Source organism: Myotis yumanensis, unplaced genomic scaffold (assembly GCF_028538775.1).
Source record: "Myotis yumanensis isolate MYYU_CA2020_CCGP unplaced genomic scaffold, mMyoYum1.0.hap1 SCAF_16, whole genome shotgun sequence".
Classification (NCBI taxonomy): domain Eukaryota; kingdom Metazoa; phylum Chordata; class Mammalia; order Chiroptera; family Vespertilionidae; genus Myotis; species Myotis yumanensis.
The window spans coordinates 28,908,966-28,936,202 of NW_027223767.1; the positions used below are offsets into that span (position 1 = coordinate 28,908,966).

At 37.8% G+C, this 27,237-nt stretch overlaps 1 protein-coding gene across 1 annotated transcript; it reads right to left on the minus strand.

Moving 5' to 3' along the window:
- Positions 1-754: 754 nt before the first annotated feature.
- On the minus strand, positions 755-27,026 carry HSF5 (heat shock transcription factor 5). Its single transcript, XM_070394443.1, has 6 exons — positions 26,363-27,026; positions 20,737-21,111; positions 12,809-12,906; positions 8,997-9,518; positions 7,554-7,731; positions 755-894 (listed from the first exon to the last, which is right to left on the minus strand). The coding sequence occupies exons 1-6, from the start codon at positions 27,024-27,026 to the stop codon at positions 824-826; spliced, it is 1,908 nt and encodes a 635-aa protein (XP_070250544.1). The 3' UTR covers positions 755-823.
- Between the last annotated feature and the right edge of the window lie 211 nt (positions 27,027-27,237).

A 27,237-nucleotide genomic window follows, 5' to 3' on the forward strand; every position in this document is an offset into this window, starting at 1 on the left:
GCTTTAAAACGTTAAAAATCTACCAGCATTTATAAATATATTAAACCAGTTGAATACTTTTCTTTAGGAGACATTTAAATAAGTGATATATTAACAAAACCTTATCATTTATAATAATGTACCATTTAAAATTAAAGAAAGATATGAAAATAGAAGAATGCTCCCATAAATATAAAATAATTAGAAGCTGTTAAGTGTGATGGGTGGTCCAAGTCCGGATGCCTTGCTCTTGAAACAGAATGCTGGGTTAGAAAGTTAAGAGCATTTCCTAGTTAATCACTTAGAAAATCAGCTCTTTCCCAGAGTTTCTTCCCTGGAATTTCTGAACCATTTAGACCTGCGGTCTTGGTGACCTTACATGCCTTTGTGTCTCACACAAACGTCTCTAAAAGAATCACACTGTGACTTGAAACAGATAGAATGAAGTCCCCACTGGAGTTGTGCTGACCATAATTTGAGAGGGGCAAGATAACAAACCAGCACACATCCACACACACATTATCCTCCAGTACCATAGATGCAGCAGTTTTTAGATGCTTCTTGATTGTAACAGAAGGCCAGGACTTTTCATTTGAAAGGGATCCGAGCAGCAAAAAAACAAACAAAAAAATGGCTGCTAGATGTTTAGTAGTTTGTCAAGGTAAATAATCTGAACTGAACAGTTGTAATAAATACCAAATTTCCAATTAACCAAATTCTCAATTAACAAAACAAAAATATATTTTTCCTTAACAGAACTGAAAAAATCCCAACAGTGTGTCATGTGCAAGGCTAGTCTGCTTCCAGCTACAGCTAGTGCACAATGTCACGTGTCATCCATGCCTCACTCTTTTAATTCTTCCTCCTTTGGAAAGTGCTCTTGCTTGCAGGCCACATCCACCAGCAGATGAAGATCTAGAAAGAAAGGTTTGTTTACTTACTCTTAGCCTCTCAGACTGCAGGGTTCAATAGACAAGTCTTCAGACTAGAAGAACAAGTTGCTTATGTGTCTTAAATCATTATCTTATCAGATTCTCCATGTAAGGGCATCCCTGTACCTCTAAAGCACACAGATGCAGCCCATTTGTTAACCCAACAAGACCAACAAAGTTTAAAATTTCTATCCCTTTAGTGAAGTGGCCAAGCCTTTTTTCATTTAAAATGCCTTTAATTCTAAGTGAAAAGTTAAGTGTCAAAGGGATCAATTGAAAAATAGACATGAAAATTCATTTTTTTGATGCTATAAGAATAGGTGGGTGGGTTGTGGGAATATGAAAAAGTAATACCTTCAGAAATACAATCTTAAAACAGGTAATCACTACTTTTCCAAGTTGCATGCCCCATCAATTTTTCACCTACTGACTAGCTGATCTCTTAAAAAAACATCTGAACTTGTCTGTTTAAAAAAAAAAAAAAAAAAAGCATACCCTCCTGACAGAGGTCAGGAGGCAAAGAATAGTTGGTTCATTAAGAATGAAAAGAAGTGCCCTAGCCGGTTTGGCTCAGCAGATAGAGCATTGGCCTGCAGATTAATGGGTCCCGGGTTCGATTCTGGTCAAGGGCACATGCCTGATTTGTGGGCTCAGTCCCCAGTGGGGGACGTGCAGGAGGCAGCTGATCAATGATTCTCTCTCATCATTGATGTTCTAATCTCTCTCTCCCTTTCCCTTCCTCTCTGAAATCAATTAAAAAATAATAATTACAAATAAATAAATAAGAACTGAAAAAAGGTAAAAAACTAAGCTTTCAGCTCAGGTACGAGGTTGTGTAACACAAAAAGCTAAGACCATGTATAGACATAGACTAAATGGCTTATGTGAGTAACAGACAGAAATAAAAGGATGCTAATGAGACTTCTAGATTCAAACTTATAAACTCGTAACATGGCTAGGGAGCCTTTTTAGGTTGGTTCTGAAGCTTACAATTTTGCCCTAGTGGCATTTTAGAGTTAAACTAAAACTATACAGCACAAATCCTTTATTTCATTCTGGACAAACAGAGACTTTTGTCACTATGTTTGTAGAACACAGCCTCTGTGGGATCAATCCACAGCCTGAGTGAGAGAGCGGATTCAATAAAATAATTCTACTACCACCTCCAAAAATCTAGAAAGCATCTGAAATAGTACATAATTTTTGCCATATTTTGTAAAAAACCAGTCACTAGGGGCAGGCACTCGCTCATCTAGTGAAGTCCACCTATAATCGATCCATAAAGAGCAAGCAATTTATCCAGATGAGTATCTTACAGAGGAAGAATAGACCATCAGTTTAATGGTAAATTGGCTTCTTGCACATCCATGATCATGGCAGCATGATTCACAATAGACAAAGGTGGAAGCAATCCAACTGCCCATCAACAAATGAATGGGTAAACAATAATAATTCACTGCATGTATTACATGTAGTACATACATGCAATGGAATATTATTCAGGTTCAAATAGAAAGAGAATTCTAACACATACTACAACATGAATGAACCTTGAAGACATTACACTAATTGAAATAAGTCAGTCACAGAAGGTCAAATACTATGTGATTACACTTATATGAAGTACCAGGAGTAGTCGAATTTATAGAGACAGAAAGTAGAATGGTGGTTGCCAGGAGCTGCAGAGAAGGGAGTTACTGTGCAATGGATCCGGAGTTTCAGTTTGAAAAGATGAAAAAAAGATCTGGAGATGCTAATGGTAGTACAACAATGTGAATGTACTTAATGCAACTGAAATGTACACATAAAAATGGTTAAAATGGTAAATTGTATATTATGTATATCTTACCACAAAATGGCTTCTTTACAGTCTAAATAATGATAATGGTACTAATATACATATATATCACATCTTTTTTTCAAGTAACTAAAATTCACTTCTATAAGGTCATTTAATTAATACGGAGGAGTAAATAGATACTCAGGGAAAGAACCATCAAGCTATATGGCTAACAAGTAAAGTCAGTGGTTTCTAAACCTTGCTGCACATTGCAATCCTTAAAAACAATACTGATGTTCATGGCTCCTACCCCATACATTCTGATTTAGTTGGTATAGAGTGCAACCTAGGTATCAGGATTTTTTTTTTTAAATCCTCACCCGAGGTCATGCTTTCATTGATTTTGAGAGAGAGTAAGGGAGAGAGAAACATCAATGTGAGAGATAAACATTGATCAATTGCCTCATATATGCGCCCTGCACGGGGATCAAACCCTCAACCTTGGGTATGTGTCTCGACTGGGACTCAAACCCACGACCCTTCAGTGGACAGGATGGTGCTCCAACTAGCCAGAGTGACATCTTTTGAAAGCTGACCAAAAGATGTAGAAAGAGGAACACCTACTTATGATCATTCTCTGAACACCTCAGCTCTATATCAGACAAAAAGGACGGGCCATATCGTAATGAAAAATACTAACATAAGATTTTGGAATATGAATAGACCCCATTGTAACCCAACTTTGAAAGCAGAGCAGTAATTCTTGATCATGACAAAGGTAAATACTATTAAAGCAACTATGCAGTGGGAGGCTGAAGGACAAAAGCAACAAACTCTATTCTTTTATTCAGTGAACAAATGTCATTTATTTAACTACTTAAGACTCTATTATATTGATAGGTTCAAATTATGGACAAGAGCGTATCACAGATAGGCATGTTTAAAATAACAGTAGATATAAGGCTCTATAACAGCCTTGAAGTGAGTTATGTAAATTAGTGTGAGCAACAAACCCTCTTAATCTTTTGTTTGTTTGTTTGTTTTTTGTTTTGCATGTAATTTTTATTTTTTTATTTTTTTCAAACCCTCTTAATCTTAATGCTTGGCTTTAAAGTAGCATTTGGCACACAGCTTCTAATAACAAGCATCTAAACAATAATTTTATTAAAGTGAGTTTCTTTAATTAGCAAAGGAGTTAGAATCTATAGACCAATAAAAATACAAAAAGACATACACCAGCCTGGTGCTAATAGAGGTTTATATGACTTTATTCAGAAGAGAACCTTGCACACTCATCAGAGAAGGTAAGTATTTGGGAATCACAGCACCTTCGTTGGTTTGAGAGCTGAAAGGCCTTGAGGGACAAGGGCATTGTATTTATTTGGGAATGTTAATTCTTTTTTTAAAAATATATTTTACTGATTTTTTACAGAGAGAGGAAGGGAGAGGGATAGAGAGTTAGAAACATCCATGAGAGAGAAACATCGATCAACTGCCTCCTGCACACCCCCTACTGGGGATGTCCCCACAACCAAGGTACATGCCCTTGACCTGAATCGAACCTGGGACCTTTCAGTCCGCAGGCTGACGCTCTATCCACTGAGCCAAACCGGTTAGGGCTGGGAATGTTAATTCTTATTGCAAGCACTCTCCAGGGTCTTGGGGCTATTACTTTAATGAAATTTCACCCATAATCCAACAGGCACAAAATTCCTTTCTTCCGGAATGAACTGAACTCTTAAACATTCAGTTTCCCTTAACTATAAATATCCCATCAGAATATAGGACAGTGTAGCTTCCACAATAAGATTACTATTTGGGTATTTTCAGTTTAGGGCAATATCATTATAGAAATTGGAGGTACATGATTGAGTCTAATTTGATTTAACTCTTGGTAGTTTTAATCCATAAGTTATTTCCTTAAGTCTAAATGTGCTCAAAAGCATGGCAAAGCCTGATTAACAACCTCCTTCTAACAAAATGCATATCTATTGAGATCAACATGTGGATACAAATCTAATTGAAGTCACTTATTAAAAAAAGATTCAAAGAAATCTTGAAGTATGAGGAGATGCCCCTACCCTAAACAGAGCAGATTTTCAAAATAGGTCAGTTATAGAAGGGCTCTGATAAGTTCTGGAATACAGAATGCTCCTGTTCAACAGGATACTGAGCAACAAAATGAGATTCCCACATTTAATGGTAGAAGGAATAGCAGAATTTGGAGCCAAAGAAGTCTTGAAGGTGGTTTCTTGAAAATATAATGTATTATGAGAGCTGGAACCTTTATTTATTTATTTGTTTGTTTGTTTATTTTTATTTTAGAAAGCAAGGAAGGGAGAAACATTGATTTGTTGTTCCTCTTCTTTATGCATTCATTGGTTGAACCTGCAACCTTGGCATATAGGGCAGTGATGGCGAACCTTTTGAGCTCGGCGTGTCAGCATTTTGAAAAACCCTAACTTAACTCTGGTGCCGTGTCACATATAGAAATTTTTTGATATTTGCAACCATAGTAAAACAAAGATTTATATTTTTGATATTTATTTTACATATTTAAATGCCATTTAACAAAGAAAAATCAACCAAAAAAATGAGTTCACGTGTCACCTCTGACACGCATGTCATAGGTTCGCCATCACTGATATAGGGACTACATTCTAATCAACTGAGTTACCCAGCCAGGGTGAGAGCTGGAACCTTATTGAAGCTCCACTACTATCATTACTCTTAATGACAGTGACAGTTGAAATTTTATATTTGGCTCCTATCATTTAATCATTTATCTTTGGAGTTCAGTATCTATCAAAATAAAAAACATTTGTGGTCTTGTGGTTTTGGTTTTTCAGTTAATCCTCACCTGAGGATGTTTTCTTCATTGTTTTTGTTTGTTTGTTTGTTTTTTAGAGAGAGTAAAAGGGAGGGGGAGAGACAGAGAGAAACATGGATGTGAGAGAGACACAGCGATTGGTTGCCTCTCGCACACACCCGACTAGGGCTGGGGATCGAGCCTACAACTGAGGTATGAGCCTTTGACCAGAATCAAACCTGGGACCCTTCAGACAGCCTGACACTCTATCCACTGAGCCAAACCAGCTATGGCAATAAAAAAGATTTGGGCATCTACAAGAACTAAATTGAATACTAGTCCATTGTGAACCCTCTCCACAAGTACCTTCTTACTCTCTTAAGGGCTTCTCTGGTCATCAATGATCAGGGCTGTGAAAAGATCAGAAGCTAAGCACAAAGACTTTCTAATACAAGGTGCAATAAACTGAATGCCCAATTTATACATTGAAACATAACCCCCAATGTGATGGTGTTAGAAGATGGTTCCTTTGGGAAGTAATTAGGGCATGAGGGTGGAGCCCTTATAAATGCGATTAGTACCCTTATAAAAGAAGTCCCAGAGAGCTCCCTTGTTCCTTCTGCCATGAATGGACACAGTAAGAGGGTGGCCATCTATGAACCACGAACAGGGCCCTCGCCAGACAATGAATCTGTTGGTGCCTTAATCTTAGACTTCCCAGCCTCCAGAACTGTGAGAAATAAATTTCTGTTGTTTATAAGTCACCTACTCTATGGTATTTTTTCAACAGCAGCCTTAACAGAACAAGATACAGACAAGCAAACTTTTTCTGGAATGAGCTAGATATTAAATATTTTAGGCTTTGTGGGCCATATGGCTGGCCTCTATTGCAACTGCTCAACTCTGCTACTGTGGTGTAAAAACAGCCATAGATAATATGCAAATGAATGCCTGTGGCTGTGTGTTCCAATTAAACTTTATTTATGAACACTGAAATTTGAATTCCGTATCGTCTGTGTCGTAAAATATTCTTCTTTTGATTCCCCCCAACCATTTAAAAGGTAAAAACCATGCTTATCATGCAGGCCACATAAAAACAGGCAGATGCTAGACTTGGTCTATGGGGCATAGTTTACCAACTGCTATACTCAAGAGAAATTTAACCAAAACAGGAGAAGATTTCATCAAATAGAATATTGGTATAATAGTTGTCAAAAAATTATCTTTTCTCCAAATGGTCAACAAGCACATGAGAAGATGTTCAATATGGTTAGCCATTAGGAAATACAATCAAAACCACAATGAGAAAGCACTTCATACCCACCAGGATGGCTACAATAATAATAAAAAGTAGAAAATAACAAGTGTTAGAGAGGATGTGGAACAATGGGAAGCTTGAATATTGTTGTTGGGAATGTAAAATGGGTCAGCTGTTACAAAAAACAACAACAGTTTGGCAGATCCCTGACCCTATTAAAATGAAAATGTAATCAGATGTCATAATATTGCCAATATTTCACAACTTTTCTGCCTAAAACAATAATTAATTCTGGGCTCCTACAAACTGCAGGAGAAGCAATCCCATTGATAGAGCCATACTTTATACTATCTTTATAATATGCTCAGGATAATGTTTTTAATGTTCATCTAATTTTTTCCTGCCATAATTTAAACACTTTCCTGCCATATTTAAGCCTGTTAATAAGAGTACAAGTACAACTATAATTACAAAGTCTATGGAGTCAGAAGCAATTATGAAATCACCTTTCATCCTTGCCTTCTCCAAGTTAAATAACCCAAATTCCTTTGCTTTTACTTAATATGTACTATCTTTTTGAAAGCTCAAATTCTTACATGAAGTATTCTAAAAAAAACTTTTACATACTTTACAATGATAATTAAGAAAAATAGTTAAAATTACAACTATGTAAAGTAGCAATGTGATAAGTAAAATATAATTAATAAATAATAAAGATCCAGAAAAATTGTTGTTCATATATTAATTCTACACCATGGTTCTACTTCTAACATTCTAGAGCACAATAATCCTTACCAGGGGACTTTCCTTGCTGTGAGCTGCTTCTTCGCTCCCTGTATCTGACTGGAGTGGATAAATCTGTGTCTTTACTAGGCTTGCTAGCAGGCCCCATCTCTGAAATAAGGAATCCCATCTGTTCTGAAGGCAAGATATTCTCAGGTGGATTGGTCTGGCATTTTATACTGGCATCCACCTAAAATATTAAACCCACTCATTATTCTGAATTTCTATCAAATTATCAGAGGAGTTCTATTATAGAAACATGACCCAACAAATGTACTTGTAAACATCCTTATGAATGATATTACCTTTGATTTTGTTGATTTAATCTGAATATTCAGTAGTAAAATGTATATTTCCCTATACACAGACTGTTAAAATGTATGTGGAACCAAAACATTTACTTATACAAAACTTACTATTTTTTTTTTTTTTGGTAAAATTCACACACAAAAAAATTTACAATTGGTTAAAGTTATCTTTTTCCAGTCTAGCATCCCTTTCATCAGGTTGCCCCTCGGTTGGTTATATTGCAGTGGCCATAGGCATAACCCTGTTGGATATCAGTGAGGACACTTTATTCTCCTAATTCTGTATTCTTTGTCTTAAACAGGCTCTTGGTCCCTATAAAATCTAGATCTGTCCTGCTTATGAGATATGAGTATCTTTCTTGGAGCTCCTAAGTTTTCACTGGAATGTCAAATCCCTTTGTCAAGGTGACCGAATTCTGAAATACTGTATTTCGTGTGTTTTATTAATACTCTATTTCTTTATGAATTTATTTTAAAATAGAACTATATAATGCAATAAAGCTTGTTAAGTTAATTCTAAAAATGGATTTTAAATATATGTACTTTTATTTAGAATTGAAGTTTACTCATTTTCTGGTCAAAAACTAGCAGCAATAAAGAATTAGCCTCTACCTTGAGAATATGTCTGTCAAACTAGAGTCAGAGTTCTGCTTTAGGAATGCCGATATTAGTAAGGAAGTTCAAACAGAGTACTCACAAGTCAATTAGAATTCAGTAATGCTGTAAGAAAGCATAAAAAGACTTCCAACCATCTCCTTATTTCCCTGCTACAAATGGCTAGGAAGTCCTGATATTATCTGTCAAATAAACCATCCCTTCTGAGTAGTGGAATTTAATCAGCCAAGCATACCTAGTCCATCCAAATCAAGATAGGAAGCAAAACTCAAGGAATGCTTTTAACATGTAAATAAGTCTTAAACCACAGTGCTCAGTCAGACTGGCTGTCTAGAGGTTGACTTCAGACCACAACATCGTGAGAAGAGGCCTGAGAGTTAAGGTTACTTCTTTCTGAATCTTTTGTGCAGAACCACTGGGACGGGATCCTTCTAGAAAGCACAACCCAAATAAAATCTGAACAAACTCTCCACTAGAACAGCAAGAAAACTAGGTACTTAAGCTTTATTAGCACTTCTTCTTTTCCCCTTACCTGGTGTGGGCTGAACGGTAGCCCTTCCTGCACAAATACTACTGAAGGTGGAGATGGATTATGACTTAGATGCTCCTTCAGTTTGACATGAGCTTGTTGGATGGCTGCAGATTCCTGCATTGTAGTATTTTCAACAGGCTGAGGTGTGTGGATGGTATACATGTACTCAGGTGACTGTGGTAGAGAGCAGGAAATTGCTTGTTCTGTTCCGACCACAAAAGATGTAATATCTGAACCTACAGGAGTAAGTGGCTCCAGCTGGCTAGCCTGACTTGTGGAAGATGGATTGTTATTGCTTGAATTAGCTAGGATATGTTGGCCTCTGTTAGACTGAGATGTTGGACACTGATTCTCAACAGGCTCCACCTTTACCATCTCCAATTTAGGGGAGGAATGCAATTCATCTAAGATCCGAAAAACAGCCTCTAGGTTTACTTCTGTCTTTTTATTTTCATCAGTAGTACCACAAGGCCAATTAGAAGGCAGAAACTCAACTGGATAGGAGGATGGCATTGGAGGATTCTGGGAAAAGAGAAAATAGGACTGTTTGGATAGAAAATTCAAATATGAGGTTAAGGAGGAAAGAAACAGCATATAGACTGATGAATGCTAAACATAAATAGATTAAACTTAAAGCTTATTTTAAAAAAACTTGAACACTAATCAACTTTTCAGCAGTGATAGCCTCAATTCTATTTTCACCATTTACTTAGCAACTATTATGTGTCAACCACTATACTAAGTTTAATACTGGAATTGATCAATCATTTTCAGGGCTAAAATATACAAAATCAAAAGGCTATAGTACCCCAAAACTTAATTTGCTGATAAAATGTCTATATATCAAGTTTTTCCATATAGGTTGGCAGACAAAAACATCACTTGTATCTATTATATATTTGTATCTATCATACACTACTATAGGAATGTAGTAAGGAAATTTCAAACACAAGATGCTCACAAGTCCACCAAAGCTTCTATAGATTCAGGGGGAGGTACTGTTCCAAATGATCTGAGAAAAAAATGGATGGAATATCGACTGGCCTTTGGTTCCTGAGATTATTTTTAATAATAAAACAATAGATTTAAAAATAGCTGTCACTTCTAGATTGATCTTTAAGATGTATTCTCTTATACATTGTATTTTGCACAGAGTAGGCATTCAATTACATGTTTGGTGATAAATGATCTCAAGCTATGATATAAAATACTGAAAAGTAATGATTAAATAAAATGTAATGAATTGATGTTGCCAAATGTAGAGCTTTGCACAGAACAGGCATTCAATAATAGTTTGTTGATTATCTCAGATTATAAACCTAAAATACAGAAGAGTTATGATTAAATAAAACATGTAGTGTGTCCATGTTGCCAAATACACTAAAAAGACTGTCAATAATTTAAAGAACACTAATGCCAAATAATGTAAATTTAATTGTTTAATTTTATGTCTACTTATCTTTATTTTCCTATAATAAACATGCATTGCCCTGTAGTAAGAAAAAGTCTTTAAAGATGTTTTAAATTATTTAAGACAAACATAATCAAGATATGAACATTGTTAGAATATCGCCAGTATGATTCAGGGAGAGGGTTCTGGATCCACAAATAAGAGCATCCATTTTGTGTGACAGATATGTCCTTCTAGTAAAGATAAATAGATTGGACTATCATGATTGATGATATCTGCCATTAAAAATGTCCAACTAAGCCTGGCCCATGTGGCTCAGTGGTTGAGTGTTGACCTATGAAGCAGGAGGTCATGGTTCAATTCCCAGTCAGGGCACATGCCCAAGTTGTGGGCTCGATCCCCAGTGGTGTGCAGGAGATAGCCAATTAATGATTCTCTGTCATCATTGATGTTGTGCACGCACTCTCAATCTCTCTTTCTCTTTCTCTCCCCCCTTCCTTTCTGAAATCAATAAAAATATATTAAAAAACAAAAAAGGAGACTATTTTTTTAAATGTCCAACTAAGCCCCCTGATCCACTTCTATACTCTCCAAACAACAATCTAACTATAATTTGACACCCCATGTAGACTTTTTCAAAAAAACAAAAAAAAAAAAGGAATGTTCTTTTGGAATGCCACTAGTAAGATATTCTCTTAAGAATGGAAGCTATTTTGGCTACATAATATCAAAGGCAAACACATAATTCCAATCTTTAAGCAATTATAGCATAAAATACAAAGCACAGAATTTAATCTTATCTAGAAATAGCAATCTAAAACAACTGTTTCATAATAAATAATGAGAAACTAATTGAAGTAAACAAAATTTTTAAAGGGAAAGAAAGGGAAAGGATTTCAGATGTCATTTTGGAAATAAGTGCATAAGTTGGACTGTAGATATTGGTGAGAGTACACGAATGCTCAGTATATTGTAATGGTTTACAACTTGGAGGCTGAAGGACCACCACTTAAATTTCTTGTTTTTTAATATCATTTTTCTTTTCTCCTTAAAAAAAAAGTAATTATCCACTCATCTGCTGATGGACACTTAGGCTGTTTCCAAATCTTAGCTATGGTGAATTGTGCTGCTACGAACATAGGGGTGCATATATCCTTTCTGATTGGTGTTTCTGGCTTCTTGGGATATATTCCTAGAAGTAGAATCACTGGGTCAAATGGGAGTTCCATTTTTAGTTTTTTGAGGAAACTCCATACTGTTCTCCACAGTGGCTGCACCAGTCTGCATTCCCACCAGCAGTGCAGAAGTGTTCCTTTTTGTCCACATCCTCTCGAACACTTGTTGTTTGTTGATTTGTTGATGATAGCCATTCTGACAGGTGTGAGATGATACCGCATTGTCGTTTTGATTTGCATCTCTCGTATAATTAGTGACTTTGAGCATGTTTTCATATGTCTTTCAGCATTCTGTATGTCCTCTTTTGAAAAGTGTCTATTTAGGTCCGTTGCACATTTTTTGATTTGGAAACAGCCTAAGTGTCCATCAGCAGATGAGTGGATTAAAAAACTGTGGTACATCAACACAATGGAATACTATGCGGTAAAAAAGAAGGAATTATTGCCATTTGCAACAGCATGGATGGAACTGGAGAGCATTATGCTAAGTGAAATAAGCCAGTCAGAGAAAGATAAATACCACATGATCTCACTCATTTGTGGAATATAGAGAACAACATAGACTGATGAACAGGGACAGATCCAAAGACAGAGAAACAGCCATCAGACTATCAATCCCCAGAGGGAAAGTAGGGGAGGGAGGAGGTAAGGGGAATAGATCAACCAAAGGACTTGTATGCATGCAAATAAGCCAAACCGATGGACATGGACAACAGGGGGATGAGAGCATGAGTGTGTGTGGCAGGGGGGGGGGGGGGGGGGTTAATGGGAAATGAGGACACATTTGTAATACCTTAACCAATAAAGAAATTTTTTTAAAAAGTATCTACACCACCTCGAAACAATCTGTCATTTGGTGACATATATTTTAAGAGTTACCTGGTATTTATTTTGCCATGGGAGCACCAAGAATAAATGTTCCAACTAGCCTATGAGACTACAGATCACTTGAAAAGTGATTAGTATGACTGAGGAATAAGTTTTATTTAATTTTAATTTTAATAACCACATGTGACTAGTGCCTACTATATTGGACAGTGCAGGCCTAGAAGAATCCTCAGACATCATTTATGTCAACTCTCTATTTTTAGAATTGCGAAAACTGAGGCCATAACCCACAGCTTACCTGTGGTTACTCATTAAGATAAAATTACACTTTGAAATTCTGCAAGGTTAATACTATTGCATCTGATACACAGAGTATGTCCATTGTTCCAAGATCTTACCTGGAAGTAGTTGCAGTGTGCATAGGTAGAGGCAGTGGGAGTGACACAACTGCTGAGAGCGTCCATGTGGGTAGAAGGAGAGCAGCACTGTAATACAGCTGGAACGAATTCAAAATACAAAGTCCATCAACCAAAATAAACCTCTATAGCAGCGGTTCTCAACCTGTGGGTTGCAACCCCTTTCGCGGTCGAACGACCCTTTCACAGGGGTCGTCTAAGACCATCCTGCATATCAGATATTTATTTACATTATGATTCATAACAGTAGCAACAATACAGTTATGAAGTAGCAACGAAAATAATTTTATGGTTGGGTCACAACATGAGGAACTGTATTTAAAGGGCCAGAAGGTTGAGAACCACTGCTCTATAGCATTCAAGGTACTCCCCTCTTTTATCTTGGAAAAGAGTACTTTCCTTTGTGGGTGCAATAAAATGTATTTAGTCAGTTATGTGCTATTGTTTGTTGAAAACATGATACAAAATTAATTTTAAAAGTCACTTAATAGTGTCATGTCTAATTTTATAAATGATTTCTTAGCACCTAAACATTTTTGTATCTTTCTAACCAAACATTAACTGTTATTAAATGTAATTTCTTTTTGTTGAAAATATCAGAACATATTTGGAATTCCAAAATAATTATTTCAATCATTTGAACAGTAGCACACACTTGGAGGAGGAGGTGTTTTTAAGGATAAAATAAGTATGAAATACTCTCCAAACAGTTCTACCATTATACAATGCATCCAGTGAGATCTATGCAAAAAAATGTTTTAACCATGACAAGTGGTTAGGAATTCAGATCCTAGCATCAGACTGCCTAGCTTTGGACCCCAGAACCAAAATTTAAAATATGGGTTTTTTAAAATAATCAATCCCCTTATTTTTATTTATTTATTTTAAAAATATATATTTTTATTTATTTCAGAGAGGGAGAGGGAGAGAAAGATAGAAACATCAATGGTGACAATCATTGATCGGCTACCTCCTGCACATCCCCTATTGGGGATCAAGCCCACAACCTGATCATGTGCCCTTGATAGGAATGGAACCCAGGACCCCTCAGTCTGCAGGCTGATGTCCACTGAGCCAAACCAACTAAGGCTAAAGTTATCTTTTTTTAAAATAGTATTTTTTAAAAATGTGCTTTTATTGATTTCATAGAGAGGAAGGGAGAGGAAGAGAGAGAAACATCAATGTGAGAGAGAAACATTGATTAGCTGCCTTCTGTACACCCCCTAGTGGGGATTGAGCCCACAACCCAGATATGTGCCTTGACTAGGAATCAAACTGATGACCTGTTGGTAGATGGGACGATGGTCAACCAATTGAGCCACACTGTCCAGGGCGAGATCCAAAAATTTAATAGCTGCATAAACGTGAGCAGGTTAATCTCTTTGGCTTCAGTTTCTGCATCCCATTAGAATAGGGATGATAATAGTACCAACCTAACATGTTTGTTGTGAGGAATGAATGAGTTAATATGCATAAAGAACTTAGAATAATACTGGCATACAGTAAGCAATCAATCAATAAATAGCTAACACTGCTATTATTTTACTGAAAAAAAACCATTTTCCAAAGTTTCTCTTTATAGCAGGTTACCATGAAAAGATTGAACTCTTTATACTGGGATAGTTATACTCACAGATGCAGTCTTAAAAATAGGTTGAGTCTTCTCTTTTCCAGAGAGAGACTCTCCAGAACGAATGAAAATCAGTTATTATATTATACCTTTGGATTAAACAGAGGATGATATTTATTGAGCACCTACCATGTTGCAGGCACTGTACTAGTGCTTTACATATATTATCTCATTTAATTCAAACAACAATTGAATGAGATATTACCATTAATTTACAAAAATAAGGAAACTAAAGCTCAGAGACATGAAATAATTTGCCAAAAGACACAAAGTGGGTAATGATAGATGCACTGATCAAAATCCAAAATGTTTCCTTTAATAACCCACAATACTTCCCTAATCTTCCTTCTTCCTGAAATGTAATACTTTACTAGAATTCTACTTGAACATTTTTAAAGTGTCTTTATTACAAGGTGCAACTCTCTCTCTTCTTATACAAATTTTTCATATTTCCAGTGCTCTAATACTATTACTAAATAGCCTGGCCAGTGTTACTCAGTGGTTGGGCATCAATCTGTGAGTAGACGTTCACAGTTCGATTCCTGGTCAGAGCACATACCTGGGTTGCAGGCTTGATCCCCAGTAGGGGGCATGCAGGAGGCAGCCGATCAATGATTCGCTTTCATCATTGATGTTTCTATCTCTCTCTTCCTCTCCCATCCTCTCTGAAATCAATAAAAATATATATTTTAAAATTACTAAAAAATCTCATTCTGTAATCTTTGAAAGTAAATTAGCCCAAGGATTGTAAAAATGCATTGAAATGTTTTCCTATTTCTCCATTATTGACTACTGATCTTATATCGATGTGCAATTTAAGACATCAAATTTTGCACATGTAAAGAAAAACTTGAAATAATGGATAGAAGTCTAGATATAGATATTGCTAAGAAGGTCACATAAAATTCAGGCTGTTGTGACCTGCTTTATCCTTGAGGGTTTTTAAAATTTACAATTAAAATGTTATGATCTGAATTTGGTTTCCCAGAATATTTAAAAGCATAAATATCCTGAGAAATAAGTTAAACACCGAGGAGGGGTCTGCATGGTTTGCCAAAACTCTGAAAAAAATCAAGACTTTTTTCTAGTGTTTTAACAGCTAGGGAAAACCTAGCCCCCTAGTGGCAGGAAAAGAGTTAGAGGTGCAGGTTTACACCCATCAGGGTAACATTAGTGTTTCATTAAAAATATATCAATGCTGTGAAGGGATTAAGAAAAAAAACCACACATTATATATACACAAACAACAGTGTGGTATTAGCCAGAGGGGAAAAGGGATGTGGAGGCTAGTGGAGGTGGGCAAAGGGGAAGAGAATGGGGATGGACAGAGACTACTTTAGGCGAAGGGCACACCAGCAGAGCACAGGCGTTTTGTTGAGTTGTACACTTAAAACCTGTATGGTTTTGTGAACCAATGTCATCCCAATAAATTCAATAAAGAAAAAAATAAAGCGATGAAAAGATATTGGCTTTATTTTTCTGATATTGCTATATCTGACTCCATTGGTTATACATTTTAAATAGTTGTTAAACGTGTACTTTAAAATAAATTTCTTGGAGAAATAAAATAGAATACAGTGGGGCCTTGACTTAGGAGTGTCCCAACTAACGAGTTTTTCGAGATACGAGTCGTCTCTCGGCCGATTTTTTGCTTTGAGTTGCGAGCTAAAATTTGGGTTATGAGCCAGCTTCAGATACCCCACTGCTAGCTGGCGCAGCAAACATCACAGTGAACGCCACAACATCAGCCCAGCATCATGTGTCATTGTAATGGTGAAAACTGATTTGACATACAAGTAATTTGAGTTACGAGCTTCGTCACGGAACGAATTAAACTCGTATACAAGGCCCCACTGTATACAACAGAGAAAATATGTGTAGCTGATAACTGATTTGGTATCTAAGAAAACAGCATTATAGTGAATGTCCTTTAAGGTGTCCAGTAACAAATGAAAAGTAGAAAGTTACCTCATGAAAAAAAACACTTGAATAGATAATCCAAAAAGATTCCTCAATGGCTATTTCCTTACCCATGCAGTCCTACTTTGTATAGTTAACAAAATAGAACAAAGCCAGGTGCATTATCAGTAAGCTTATTGAATATGAAAACCTAGCTACAGAAATGTAACTGTGTCCTTAATACATGAAAAATTAATCTAGTGTGTGTTATGAGTTTATCACTATGTCCTAAAACACATTCTTCTGTATAAAAAAACTTCCAGTGTCATGCTGAAGGCAGTATTAAGGCATTAAGTTGCATGTAGGATGAAAAGCTAAAATAATGAACAAGAGTCTATCTCAGATATAAATATGAGGTGATTACATTTTTAAAACAATTCTAATAATTAAAAATAAGCCAGATTGCCCTAGCCGGTTTGGCTCAGTGGATAGAGCGTCGGCCTGCGGACTGAAGGGTCCCAGGTTCAATTCCGGTCAAGGGCATGTGCCTTGGTTGCAGGCATATTCCCCAGTGGGGGGCATGCAGGAGGCAGCTGATCGATGTTTCTCTCTCATTGATGTTTCTAACTCTCTATCCCTCTCCCTTCCTCTCTGTAAAAAATCAATAAAATATATTTTTTTAAAAATAAGCCAGATTACTAAAAATTACTTAAAGGTAAATTTTTTCAAAAAATAATAAAGGTAAAAATTTTCACTCCCACTATGAAAATAACATCATAGGGAAAAAATTGAATTCAAGAATAAGACAAAAGTAAAAAGAGTCAATTAATAATGAATCTACATTTTGTCTTTGAAGGAGTGACAAGAATGAAAAAAAAGTAAATGAGCTAGGCAGAGAAAACAGATGCTTCGAGAGAGGAATGAAAAATGTAAGGAATGATTCTGCCGAAACCGGTTTGGCTCAGTGGATAGAGCGTCGGCCTGCGGACTGAAGGGTCCCAGGGTCGATTCCGGTCAAGGGCATGTACCTGGGTTGCGGGCACATCCCCAGTGGGAGATGTGCAGGAGGCAGCTGGTTGATGTTTCTAACTCTCTGTCTCTCTCCCTTCCTCTCTGTGAAAAATCAATAAAATATTTTTTTTTTAAATGTAAGGAATGATTCAGATGAGTCATTTTATGAGTCAGTCTGATGGCAATTTTTTAGTCTCAATATTTGGCTTTACTAAAGAAATTAATTTATGAAATATAACAAAATTCAAAATTTACTGGTTATGCTATAGAAAGACCAGATCCAAGTTTATTTTCAATATAAGTAATTTTTAAATGAAGTTGGATGTTGTTTTTTTTACTAAAATTTAATCAAAACCTCCCCAAGTCATATAGCTCACTTCAAAAGGATTCAAAAGTATGACCATTATTCTAAAATTAGTTACTTTATTAGGACTTACAGAGCTGGATTTTGGAGTGATTATTATCCTGCCTCTGAGAATAATATTCTATGTAACTTTGGGAAAGTTATTTGGAATGCTCTTCATAAATACATATTTACTAAGTTATTGGTTAAATTGCTTACTATTTTTTGCTTCCTTACCCTAAAGTTTGAAAGAATTAAGTATTTGCACAGTATTTTTATGGCATTTTCTTTTCCATAGAAGGTCTTTTATACTTAACAGTACAACTTTTTATTTATAACGTACTTCAGAATGTTCAGAGCAGTTTTGCCTACATTAGAGCATAGAACTACTCATATATTAGAAGTCATCATGAGGTCTCTTATTCTCATAACCTCAGAAACTTTATAGTCATTTCAATTATCGCTCTTAAAGAAGACAAAACAAAAGTTCAGATAACAAGATTCTATTTCATAAGCACCATACATATCAAAATATCAGCACTTAGTTATTTTACTTTATTTATTTATTTTTAAATATATTTTTATTGATTTCAGAGAGGAAGGGAGAGGGAGAGAAAAACAGGAACATAAGTGATGAGAGAGAATCATTCATAGGCTGCCTTCTGCATGCCACACACCAAGGATCTAGCCCACAACCCGGGCATGTGCCCTGACCAATAATTGAACCATGACCTCCTGGTTTATAGGTCGATGCTCAACCACTGAGCCATGCTGGCTGGGCCTTGTTATTTTAATGTTTCTTTCCTAGTCCTTGCCTTGAACTGTTGGAGATAATTTTCAATTTATAAATTTATATCCAGCCAAAACCGGTTTGGCTCAGTGGATAGAGCGTCGGCCTGCGGACTGAAAGGTCCCAGGTTCGATTCCGGTCAAGGGCATGTACCTGGGTTGCCGGCACATCCCCGGGGGATGTGCAGGAGGCAGCTGATCCATGTTTCTCTCTCATCGATGTTTCTGACTCTCTATCTCTCTCCCTTCCTCTCTGTAAAAAATCGGTAAAATATATTTAAAAATAAAAAAATTTATATCCAAGCTAACATAAAATATTTTTAGCCTGCAGGAGACAGATGATCAATAATTCTCTCTTATCACTGATGTTTCTCTCTCCCCCTCCCTTCCTCTGAAATCAATAAAAAAATATTTAAAAAAATACTTTAAAATAACATGTCCTAAATCATAACTTTAAAAATAATATTTCTATAATGAATGAATAATATTAACTATTTATAGTGTTTTCTGATAAGTAATAAATAACTGGTTCTCAAAAAATTTAGAACTAGGAGTTTCCAAATTGGAATTTGGAATACATTTTCCCATAGAAACATTATACAGGCTAGCTTGACTTTTCAGCCAGACTGTAACCATCTGTACCTTAAGTGTAGGAATATAGTAATAGCAATATAGAAGCTAATATCTAATATGTCCATAGAAAATGCCTCCAAAATTCCAAATTGGAAGGCCAAACACATTTCTACATCTCCCTGCTGCAGTCTTCCCAAATTTCCACTCTCCAGAAGCTTTTTTGAGTCTCTAAGTTTAAGGAGGAGGGTTTGAAGAGGGTTAGGAAAGAAAAGAGAAACATTTCTTGGTAAAAGGAGAGGAGATAGGGTTACTGTCTAGTTTACAGGGCTACAGAAAATAAAGCAAGTGTATGGAAGACACAGACTATCTCTATGTGTATATATTCTATGGGAATACAGGGAATGTAACCAAAATTGTAATGTAGACAGTCATGCCTAATGTGTTTATTAAAATATTGGATTAAGCTCACTAATAAAAATCTGGCCCTATTTGTTGCTATACATAAGATATATAACTTACAACATAAAATTTGTCATCTTCTGTTTTTAAAGATCACACGGATATTTTTCTTCTTCAAAGAAGTAGCTGACAATCTGGAAAAATACTAGGCCTCGTCTAGTAATTCCCTTATCTAATTTACATTCCTTCCATTTATTTTAGCTTTTGATGTCATTCTGCCAGAGAAAAATAGTCTAACAAATACTTCTAGAGATTGCTTCCAGATCTATATATCGTGAGTAAATTAATTTGCCTAGTATCTTAACTCATAGGGCAAAAAAATGCCCCCTTCTTCTCTCTGGTCTTTTCTGAAAGTCTTGACCCTTGTCTTGTTTCTATTGCCCCATTTCATCACTATGTAAAGCACAATACATGATGAAACACACACTACAGCTATGCTGCTTCTGCAAAACAGACTATACATTTGAGTAAAATGGTAAGGCTATTACTCTGCAAAAATGTCTTTCCCCCTCCAAAAAATACACCCCACCCCCCACCCCACCCCCGCCAAGCTAAACTGATGGTCACTATCATACGGATTCCCAATTAGCGGCTTGAGATCTACCAGTATGTCTTCAATGCCTTTGGTTGAGTTCTAAGTCAGTTGTCATTGTCAGGTCCTTCTCTCTGCTATTCCCCAGTTCTTAGTTGGCTGGGACTGTACTGTCAAACCACACCATCACATTTTTACTAAGAGAATATAATTTAGTTTTAAGAGATGGAAAGCATGCTCTTTTATTAAATAAACTTCATTACTAAGATACTAAAATGACTTCATTATGAGGTAATCTCACCTTTAAAATTAAATATATGTAAAACATATAGTATGTATATATTTTTAAAAAGAGAAAATAATTCTGCACCAAGGACAGAGTTATAGTAAGGTTCAGTGTACTTAATCTTAATTTCATTACTATAACAGTTTGAAGATACAAACATTTCACTAAAAATATACACCTTTATGCAAGAATGGAATTTTTACAATCCTTAAGAACACATGAAATTTTATATTTGTTTAAAAATATGTCTTGATGAGAAATCTTTGACATTTCTTAGGAGCATATTCCTAGTACTTTTGTTTAAGCACGCAGAAATGCATTTAAACAAATAAATGCTCCTTACAAAGTAGTGCCTTAAGAGAAGCCATTGAATTTGAATTTCTCATACCTGTTGGATAGTAGGCTTGGGAGTACTGTGCTGAGGGTGTGTAGTTACTATATTTTTGGGAGGAGTTGACCATTGTTTGAGGACCTTGCTGAACATGTACGGATGTGGCGCTGGGCTGCAGAGTATAGGTAACTTCAGTTGGAAACCTCTGCAGGACAGGAAATGGAACCCCTTTATCTGAAAAAGTAGGAGACGTTTCTACTTGTCCTGGGTGCATTCCAAGGGAGTTCTGCCATGTTCTAGGAGGAATCGGGGTCCGATCTAAACCTTTCAGAGGAAAGGTACTGTGGTTGTGGGATGAAGTTGATACGTAGGAATAAGGAGACAGACTATCACGCCGGAATGACCGATGGAACTGTCCTACAGCCACTGGTCCTGCATAAAAGAGGAAAAGCACATTTACTAATTTTAAATTACACCCTGGACATAGTAAACCAAAAGTCAAAAAATACATACTACTCTTCACCTGTGAAATGTTGAGTTTTCAGTCATCTTTAACACAACAGAAATTAAGTATTGTAAAAACAAACAGAATATGAGGTTACACATAAAATGCTGAAAAAATAATCAAATAAACTTTTGTTTGGTTTTCAATATGTCATAAGAGACAAAGTGACCAAACTTTTAAAATTAAATCAAGCCGAAACCGGTTTGGCTCAGTGGATAGAGCGTCGGCTTGCGGACTGAAAGGTCCCAGGTTCGATTCCGGTCAGGGGCATGTACCTGGGTTGCGGGCACATCCCAAGTAGGAGATGTGCAGGAGGCAGCTGATCGATGTTTCTCTCTCATCGATGTTTCTAACTCTCTATCTCTCTCCCTTCCTCTCTGTAAAAAATCAATAAAATATATTTAAAAAAATAAAATTAAATTAAATTAAATTAAATCAAGTGTAAATCAATATTCAATGTTAAAAGCCTTTTATAAATTATTCAGTCATCTTACCTTTTACCTCAATTGATTGACCCAGATTTTTCCAATCTGTAAGTTACTTCCTAGAAGTTTCAGAAATCCCATTCTGTCTTTAAAATCATTTAGGAACCTTAATAATAGGCACGAAAATAAGCGCTCAACCATATACATAAAAGAAATAAGTGTGGAACAAATAAGAAGTATAATACAAACCAAAATAAATTTAATCTTCTTTGCCTCCTTTCAATTTTTTTTTTATTATAATCTTCACCCTGGCCGGTGTGGCTCAGTTGGTTGAGCATCACCCTGTGTACTGAAAGGTCACTGGTTCAATTCCTGGTCCCGGCACGTACCCAGGATTTGGGCTCAATCTCAGTCAGGTTGTGCGCAGGAGGCAGCCAATTGATGTTTCTCACATCGATGTTTCTCTCTCTCTAAAATCAATTTCAAAACACATACTTTTAAAAATGATCATCTTTGCAGAAAAGTCAGGCTTGAAAACTTTTAGTTCTCTTTTTCATTCCTTAAATCAATCAATAATTTCCATGGTCTTTTTTTCTTCAAAGTATCTCTAGTATATCAGTGGCTCTCAAAAACTGATTTACATTTGAGTCACCTAGAGTTTGTTTGTTAAAAATCCACATACGCAGACCCAGAAATTCTGATTATTTGCTTTCTCTTATCTTGCAAGGTAGAAAGGAATTAAAAAGCGGATATGAGTAAGAAAAATACTATGTAATACTATGTAATGGGCAATACTACGTAATGAGAAAAAATATATATGTCACAAGCTGAACTTATTTTATAGACTGAGGTTCTTGAACATAAACAAAGCTAGCCTAATTTATTACTATGGAGGGCTGTATGTATTATGTGGTTCACAAATGCCATTCAATTGATTTTATTTTTAAAAAATCCAGCCCTGGCCAGTGTTTCTCAGTAGTTAAGAGCATCCCTCCTTGCACCGAAGAGTCTCTGGTTTGATTCTCTGTCAAGGGCATGTACCTGGGTTTCAGGGTTGCTCCCCACCCCCGATTAGGGCGCATATGAGAGGCAACCAGTTGATGCATCGCTTTCACATAGATGTTTTTCTCTCTTTCTTCCCCCCTCTTTCCTTTCCTCCCTTCCACTTTCTCTGAAAAGCAATGGAAAAAATATCCTCGAGTGAGGGTTAACCAAAAAAAAAAAAAAAAATTCCATAAAACAGAGGGGAAGTCTAATTTATATCATACTCATCTGTTAAACTACCTAGTGAAAAATGGCACTCAAATACTTACTTTTTCAACTATTTAACCTGTAAACTTATTCTACATGTTACACACTATTCATTTTATTTCTATGGTATTTATTTCCTCTAAAGAATAAAGCATTAGAGAGTGCTCCTAACTACTCCTGAGCCTAGCACCTGGTGCTGTTTTTCCACCGCTAACAGTGCTAAAACAACATATTGCACAATGTGCAATAGCTCACTAATCCTTTTTGTACCCTCTTCAGGGTTAAGCTGTTGATGAATTTTTAGACTATCAATAATATAAGCAGCTAATTAAAGAATTCTCTATCTTGATTTCTCAATTTCTGGTCTAGGTATAAATTAAAATATAAATTCTACTCCTAGCAAGGTAAAGTCTGAGTGATAGCCAAATATCTACTTATTTTAGATGCTAACATAAGGCCGCTGTTAGGATTCAAAGGACATTCCTTCAAATTTGTTTTTTGAAATAAAAATCTAAAACATGTTCAGCTCTTACTTATACTTCTGTTAAGGGTTATCTCAGAGGGCTGTACTCCAACTTTACAGATCATACCTATATGTCTTCAGAATACCTTAATTTGATATATTTGGCAAAGTTTAAATCCAGAATTATAGAAATGTAAGGCAGGATGAATTTCTGTTCTTAGAAATTCTATTCCTTCTGTATAAATGAATCTAAACTAATCAATCCCCAGGAAAAATTTGTCTCTTGTCCAAAACCTGCCTCTTGAGAGCTTGGTAGCCCCAGGCAAAGACAAATTATCTACCACTCAACTTTATGTGACTTAGTTTAGAAAGTTTTAACGAATATTTTAAAAATTGCCACTAAAAACAAAATAAGAAAAGTGGACAAATGAAAAAAGGAAAAACATGTGATCCTCACATTTCTTATCAAGTACATTCTCAAAAAGTATAAAGGAAGCTGGCTCAAGGATCTAGATAAGAGAACTAGATCCTAAAACAGGGGATTGTACTGTGAAAGAAAAGCTTTCAAACCCTAAATTGCAGAACACAAAAAACAAAATGGAAACTAAGAAGTAGCAGTGTAATCAGGCATTTAACCGAAACAATTCAGGCAGAATATAGGTTAGGCTAGGAAAAATAGAAGAGCCAAGGACTTATAACATGGAATTAAAGCAAAACAAAATTGGGCCAATATTCTTGAACTTAGAATTACATTCCACCCAAACTAGTAACACAATTCCCTAGTGAACTAAGCCTATGGTGTAGGCAATCCACATGTGACATACCACCTGCACATATGAACAGGTAAAATGGTAAAAAACAAAACAAAACAGGAAATTCATGAAAACTACAATAATCTAGGTATATATGGATTGATGTATTATCTATCCTGAAAAAGTATGAATTACAAGTTTTTCAACAAATAATCTTTAAGATGCTAGCCAACTGAAATAGAAGTGAAGAAAATCAGATCCTAGATAGCCCCTGTGTTTCTTCAATTAAAATGGATTCTGTCCTTAGAATACAATTGGGTTTAGGATACGGGAGGGGAAAAGAAAATCAAAGAGAAAAAAGTAAGCAAGAATTGGTTCTTAGGTTTATGTACATATGTATGTATGTATGCTTGTTTAAAGTGGTTATCCTGCCTAGCCAATTTGGCTCAGTGGATAGAACATTGGTCTGTGGACTGAAAGGTCCTTGGTTCGATTGTAGTCCAGGGCACATGTGGCCCAGGTGGCGGGCGTGCAGGAGGCAGCCAAACAATGATTCTCTCTCATCATTGATGTTTCTATCTCTCTCTCCCTCTCCCTTCCTCTCTGAAATCAATTTAAAAAAAAATTAAAAAAATAAAGTGGTTATCCTATTGCTCTCAAGAACATATTTTTTTCCTCTCTCTCTCAGATACACAACCTGAAAAACAAGTATAGATAGCAGAGATTCTGCCAAATGTCTGCCATGGTACTGTCTCCACTGCCTTTCCCCATTGGATTCCCCATCAAAATCAATGGCCATCATATGGAAGTAGCTTAATATTCCTTCAGAATTCCTTTGGAACATTCCTATTCCACTGCTATTTCTCCAACTTGTTGCTAGAACTCTAACCTAATTCCTTATCTTCTAAACTCCACAGACACAACCTAATCCCTTATCTTCTAAATTCCAAACGAACAAAGTGCCGCCTCATTCATAACTCTTGGCTTGCATTAAGTTGAACACAGTGTTCTTTTATTTGTATATTTTTTAAGTTTTCCAAAACTGAAAAGTAACCCAGAAAAGTTTTTATGTTAACATGCTGAAAATGTTTCTATTACTCTCTAATATTGCCGCCCTTCCTGGAACAAGAGGAAGAGCATCAGAAATCAAGTTTATAAAATAATTTTTTATCAGAGAGGATTTCTGAACTTTTAGTAAATACAGATCTATAAACACAATTTTTTTTCGAATAATGAAAGGTTATATCCAATAGTGAACAACTTAAAGGTCATAATGTGAGCTTTCTAACATTCTTTGTCATTAAAACTTGACAACTGTACAGAAAATCACTTTTGCCTTATATGTGTCCTACCATACCCTCTTTTTTTTATATATATATACAGAGATGGATGCGACATTTATTGGCAAGTTCAGCAATCAGCATAGCTCACAGTTTGTTTAGATGTTTACATAAGAAATCATGATAGAAGCTGAGACCTGGACAGCTTCCTAGGAGAATGTAATCATCCTACCATAGCCTCTTAAAATAAGCATCCGCTCTAGGTAGCTACAACCAAAGACTGTTCAGCCAACTCCTCCCTACATGGGAATAATACCAGGTTGAATAATGAAATATATTTTTGCTCTCAAGATATATAAACAATGCCTTGTCGTTCTACACACTAGTTGGGGCCTAACCTATGCTTATTGTCAGAACATGTCTTCCAATATCTCTTAGTTGTGTCAGTGGGTGGAAGATGGCGTTGTCCCTTCAACGACAAACTTTCACTCTGGGGACCTTGTTCCCTTGCCCTTGGCTGGGACAAGTGGTCTAATCGGCTGTGACCCTGATCCTTCCTACCTCCATCTTTGTCACACACGCTCACCCCGTGTCCAGTATCCCCCTTCTGCTTCCCGCTGGAGCCAAGGCGACCCTGCGTTTCTTCCAGGCCCGGCGCTACCCATTCCCGCTGCTCACAGGCCGCACGGAGGTCAATGGCTCCGGAAGGACGGCGCTCAGGGGCCGCAGGGAGAGGAGAGCCTGCGGCAGAGGTGCCTGTGGCGGCTGGTGGACCCGGACGGGGCTAAACGCCCGTGGACTCTTCCCAGAGGAGGTGCTGGTAGACAGAGGGTGCTGCTGGGAGTGAGAACCATGGCGATGGGGCCTATTTCTGGGGAAGCCCGCGGGATCCCTCAAAGATGAGGACGTGCCGCCAGGTCTCGGAGGGGCGGCTGCTCCCTGAGCCCATGCGCCCTGCGGTGGGCGAGGGCACGAGAGGCCGGACGGCGGCGGCGGGCGGGACTCACCGTGCGGATCCGGCCTGGGCCCCGCGGGCGGCGGTGGCTCCTGGTGCTGCAGCGGGGAGGTGGAGGTGGAGGCCGAGGCGGAGGCCGAGACGCAGGAGGAGGCGGAGGCCGAGGCCGAGGCGGAGGCCGACGTGATGAGGAGTCTCTGGAAGCGGTTGGGCGGGCGGCAGGGCACCTTCAGGCCGGCCGCCAGCTTGGCCTTGTTGGCGCTGGTGAGCCGCTTGAGGTGCACGAGCAGCTGGGGCTGGTCGCGGCGGAAGTGCGGGCTGTGGAAGTGGTGGAGCGGCCCGTCGCCCGCCGGCCCGCCGCCCCCCGGCCCCGGCCCGGGCCCCGCCGCGCCCGGCCCGCCCAGCACCACCTTGCGGAAGCCGTAGAGGTTGAGCTGGCGGATGAAGCTGGTGAAGTTGGTGGTTTTGAAGAGCTCGGGCTCGGCCGCCGCGCCCCCGACGCCGCCGACGCCGCTGCCCCCGGAGCTCCCGCCGCCTCCGGCTCCCGCCCCGGGCGGGCTGAGCAGTTCGGCCTCGAAGAGCGGCTGGTCGATGAGCAGCCCCTCGCCGCGGCCGTCCCAGCGAATGGAGCGGTAGCGAGGGCTGTTCACCAACCGCCACAGTTTGGCGGGGAAGTTGTTGGGGTTGATGGGGGTGGAGAGTAGCGCCTCCTCCATGGCCCCCGCCCGGGCCCTGGGCCTCGCCCCGCCGAGCCTGGCTCTGCTATCCCGTTCTCGATCCCCCCCGGCCTTCGCTTCGCCCTGCCCCCTCCTGCCGGCGCTCGGCCTTCGCGGACCCGGACCGTTGGCGCCCGAGCCCCGCGGCGCCGTCCAGCGCGGCCAATGGGGCCTCGAGTTCCCACCGCGCGCCCGGAAGAGGTGCCCCCTC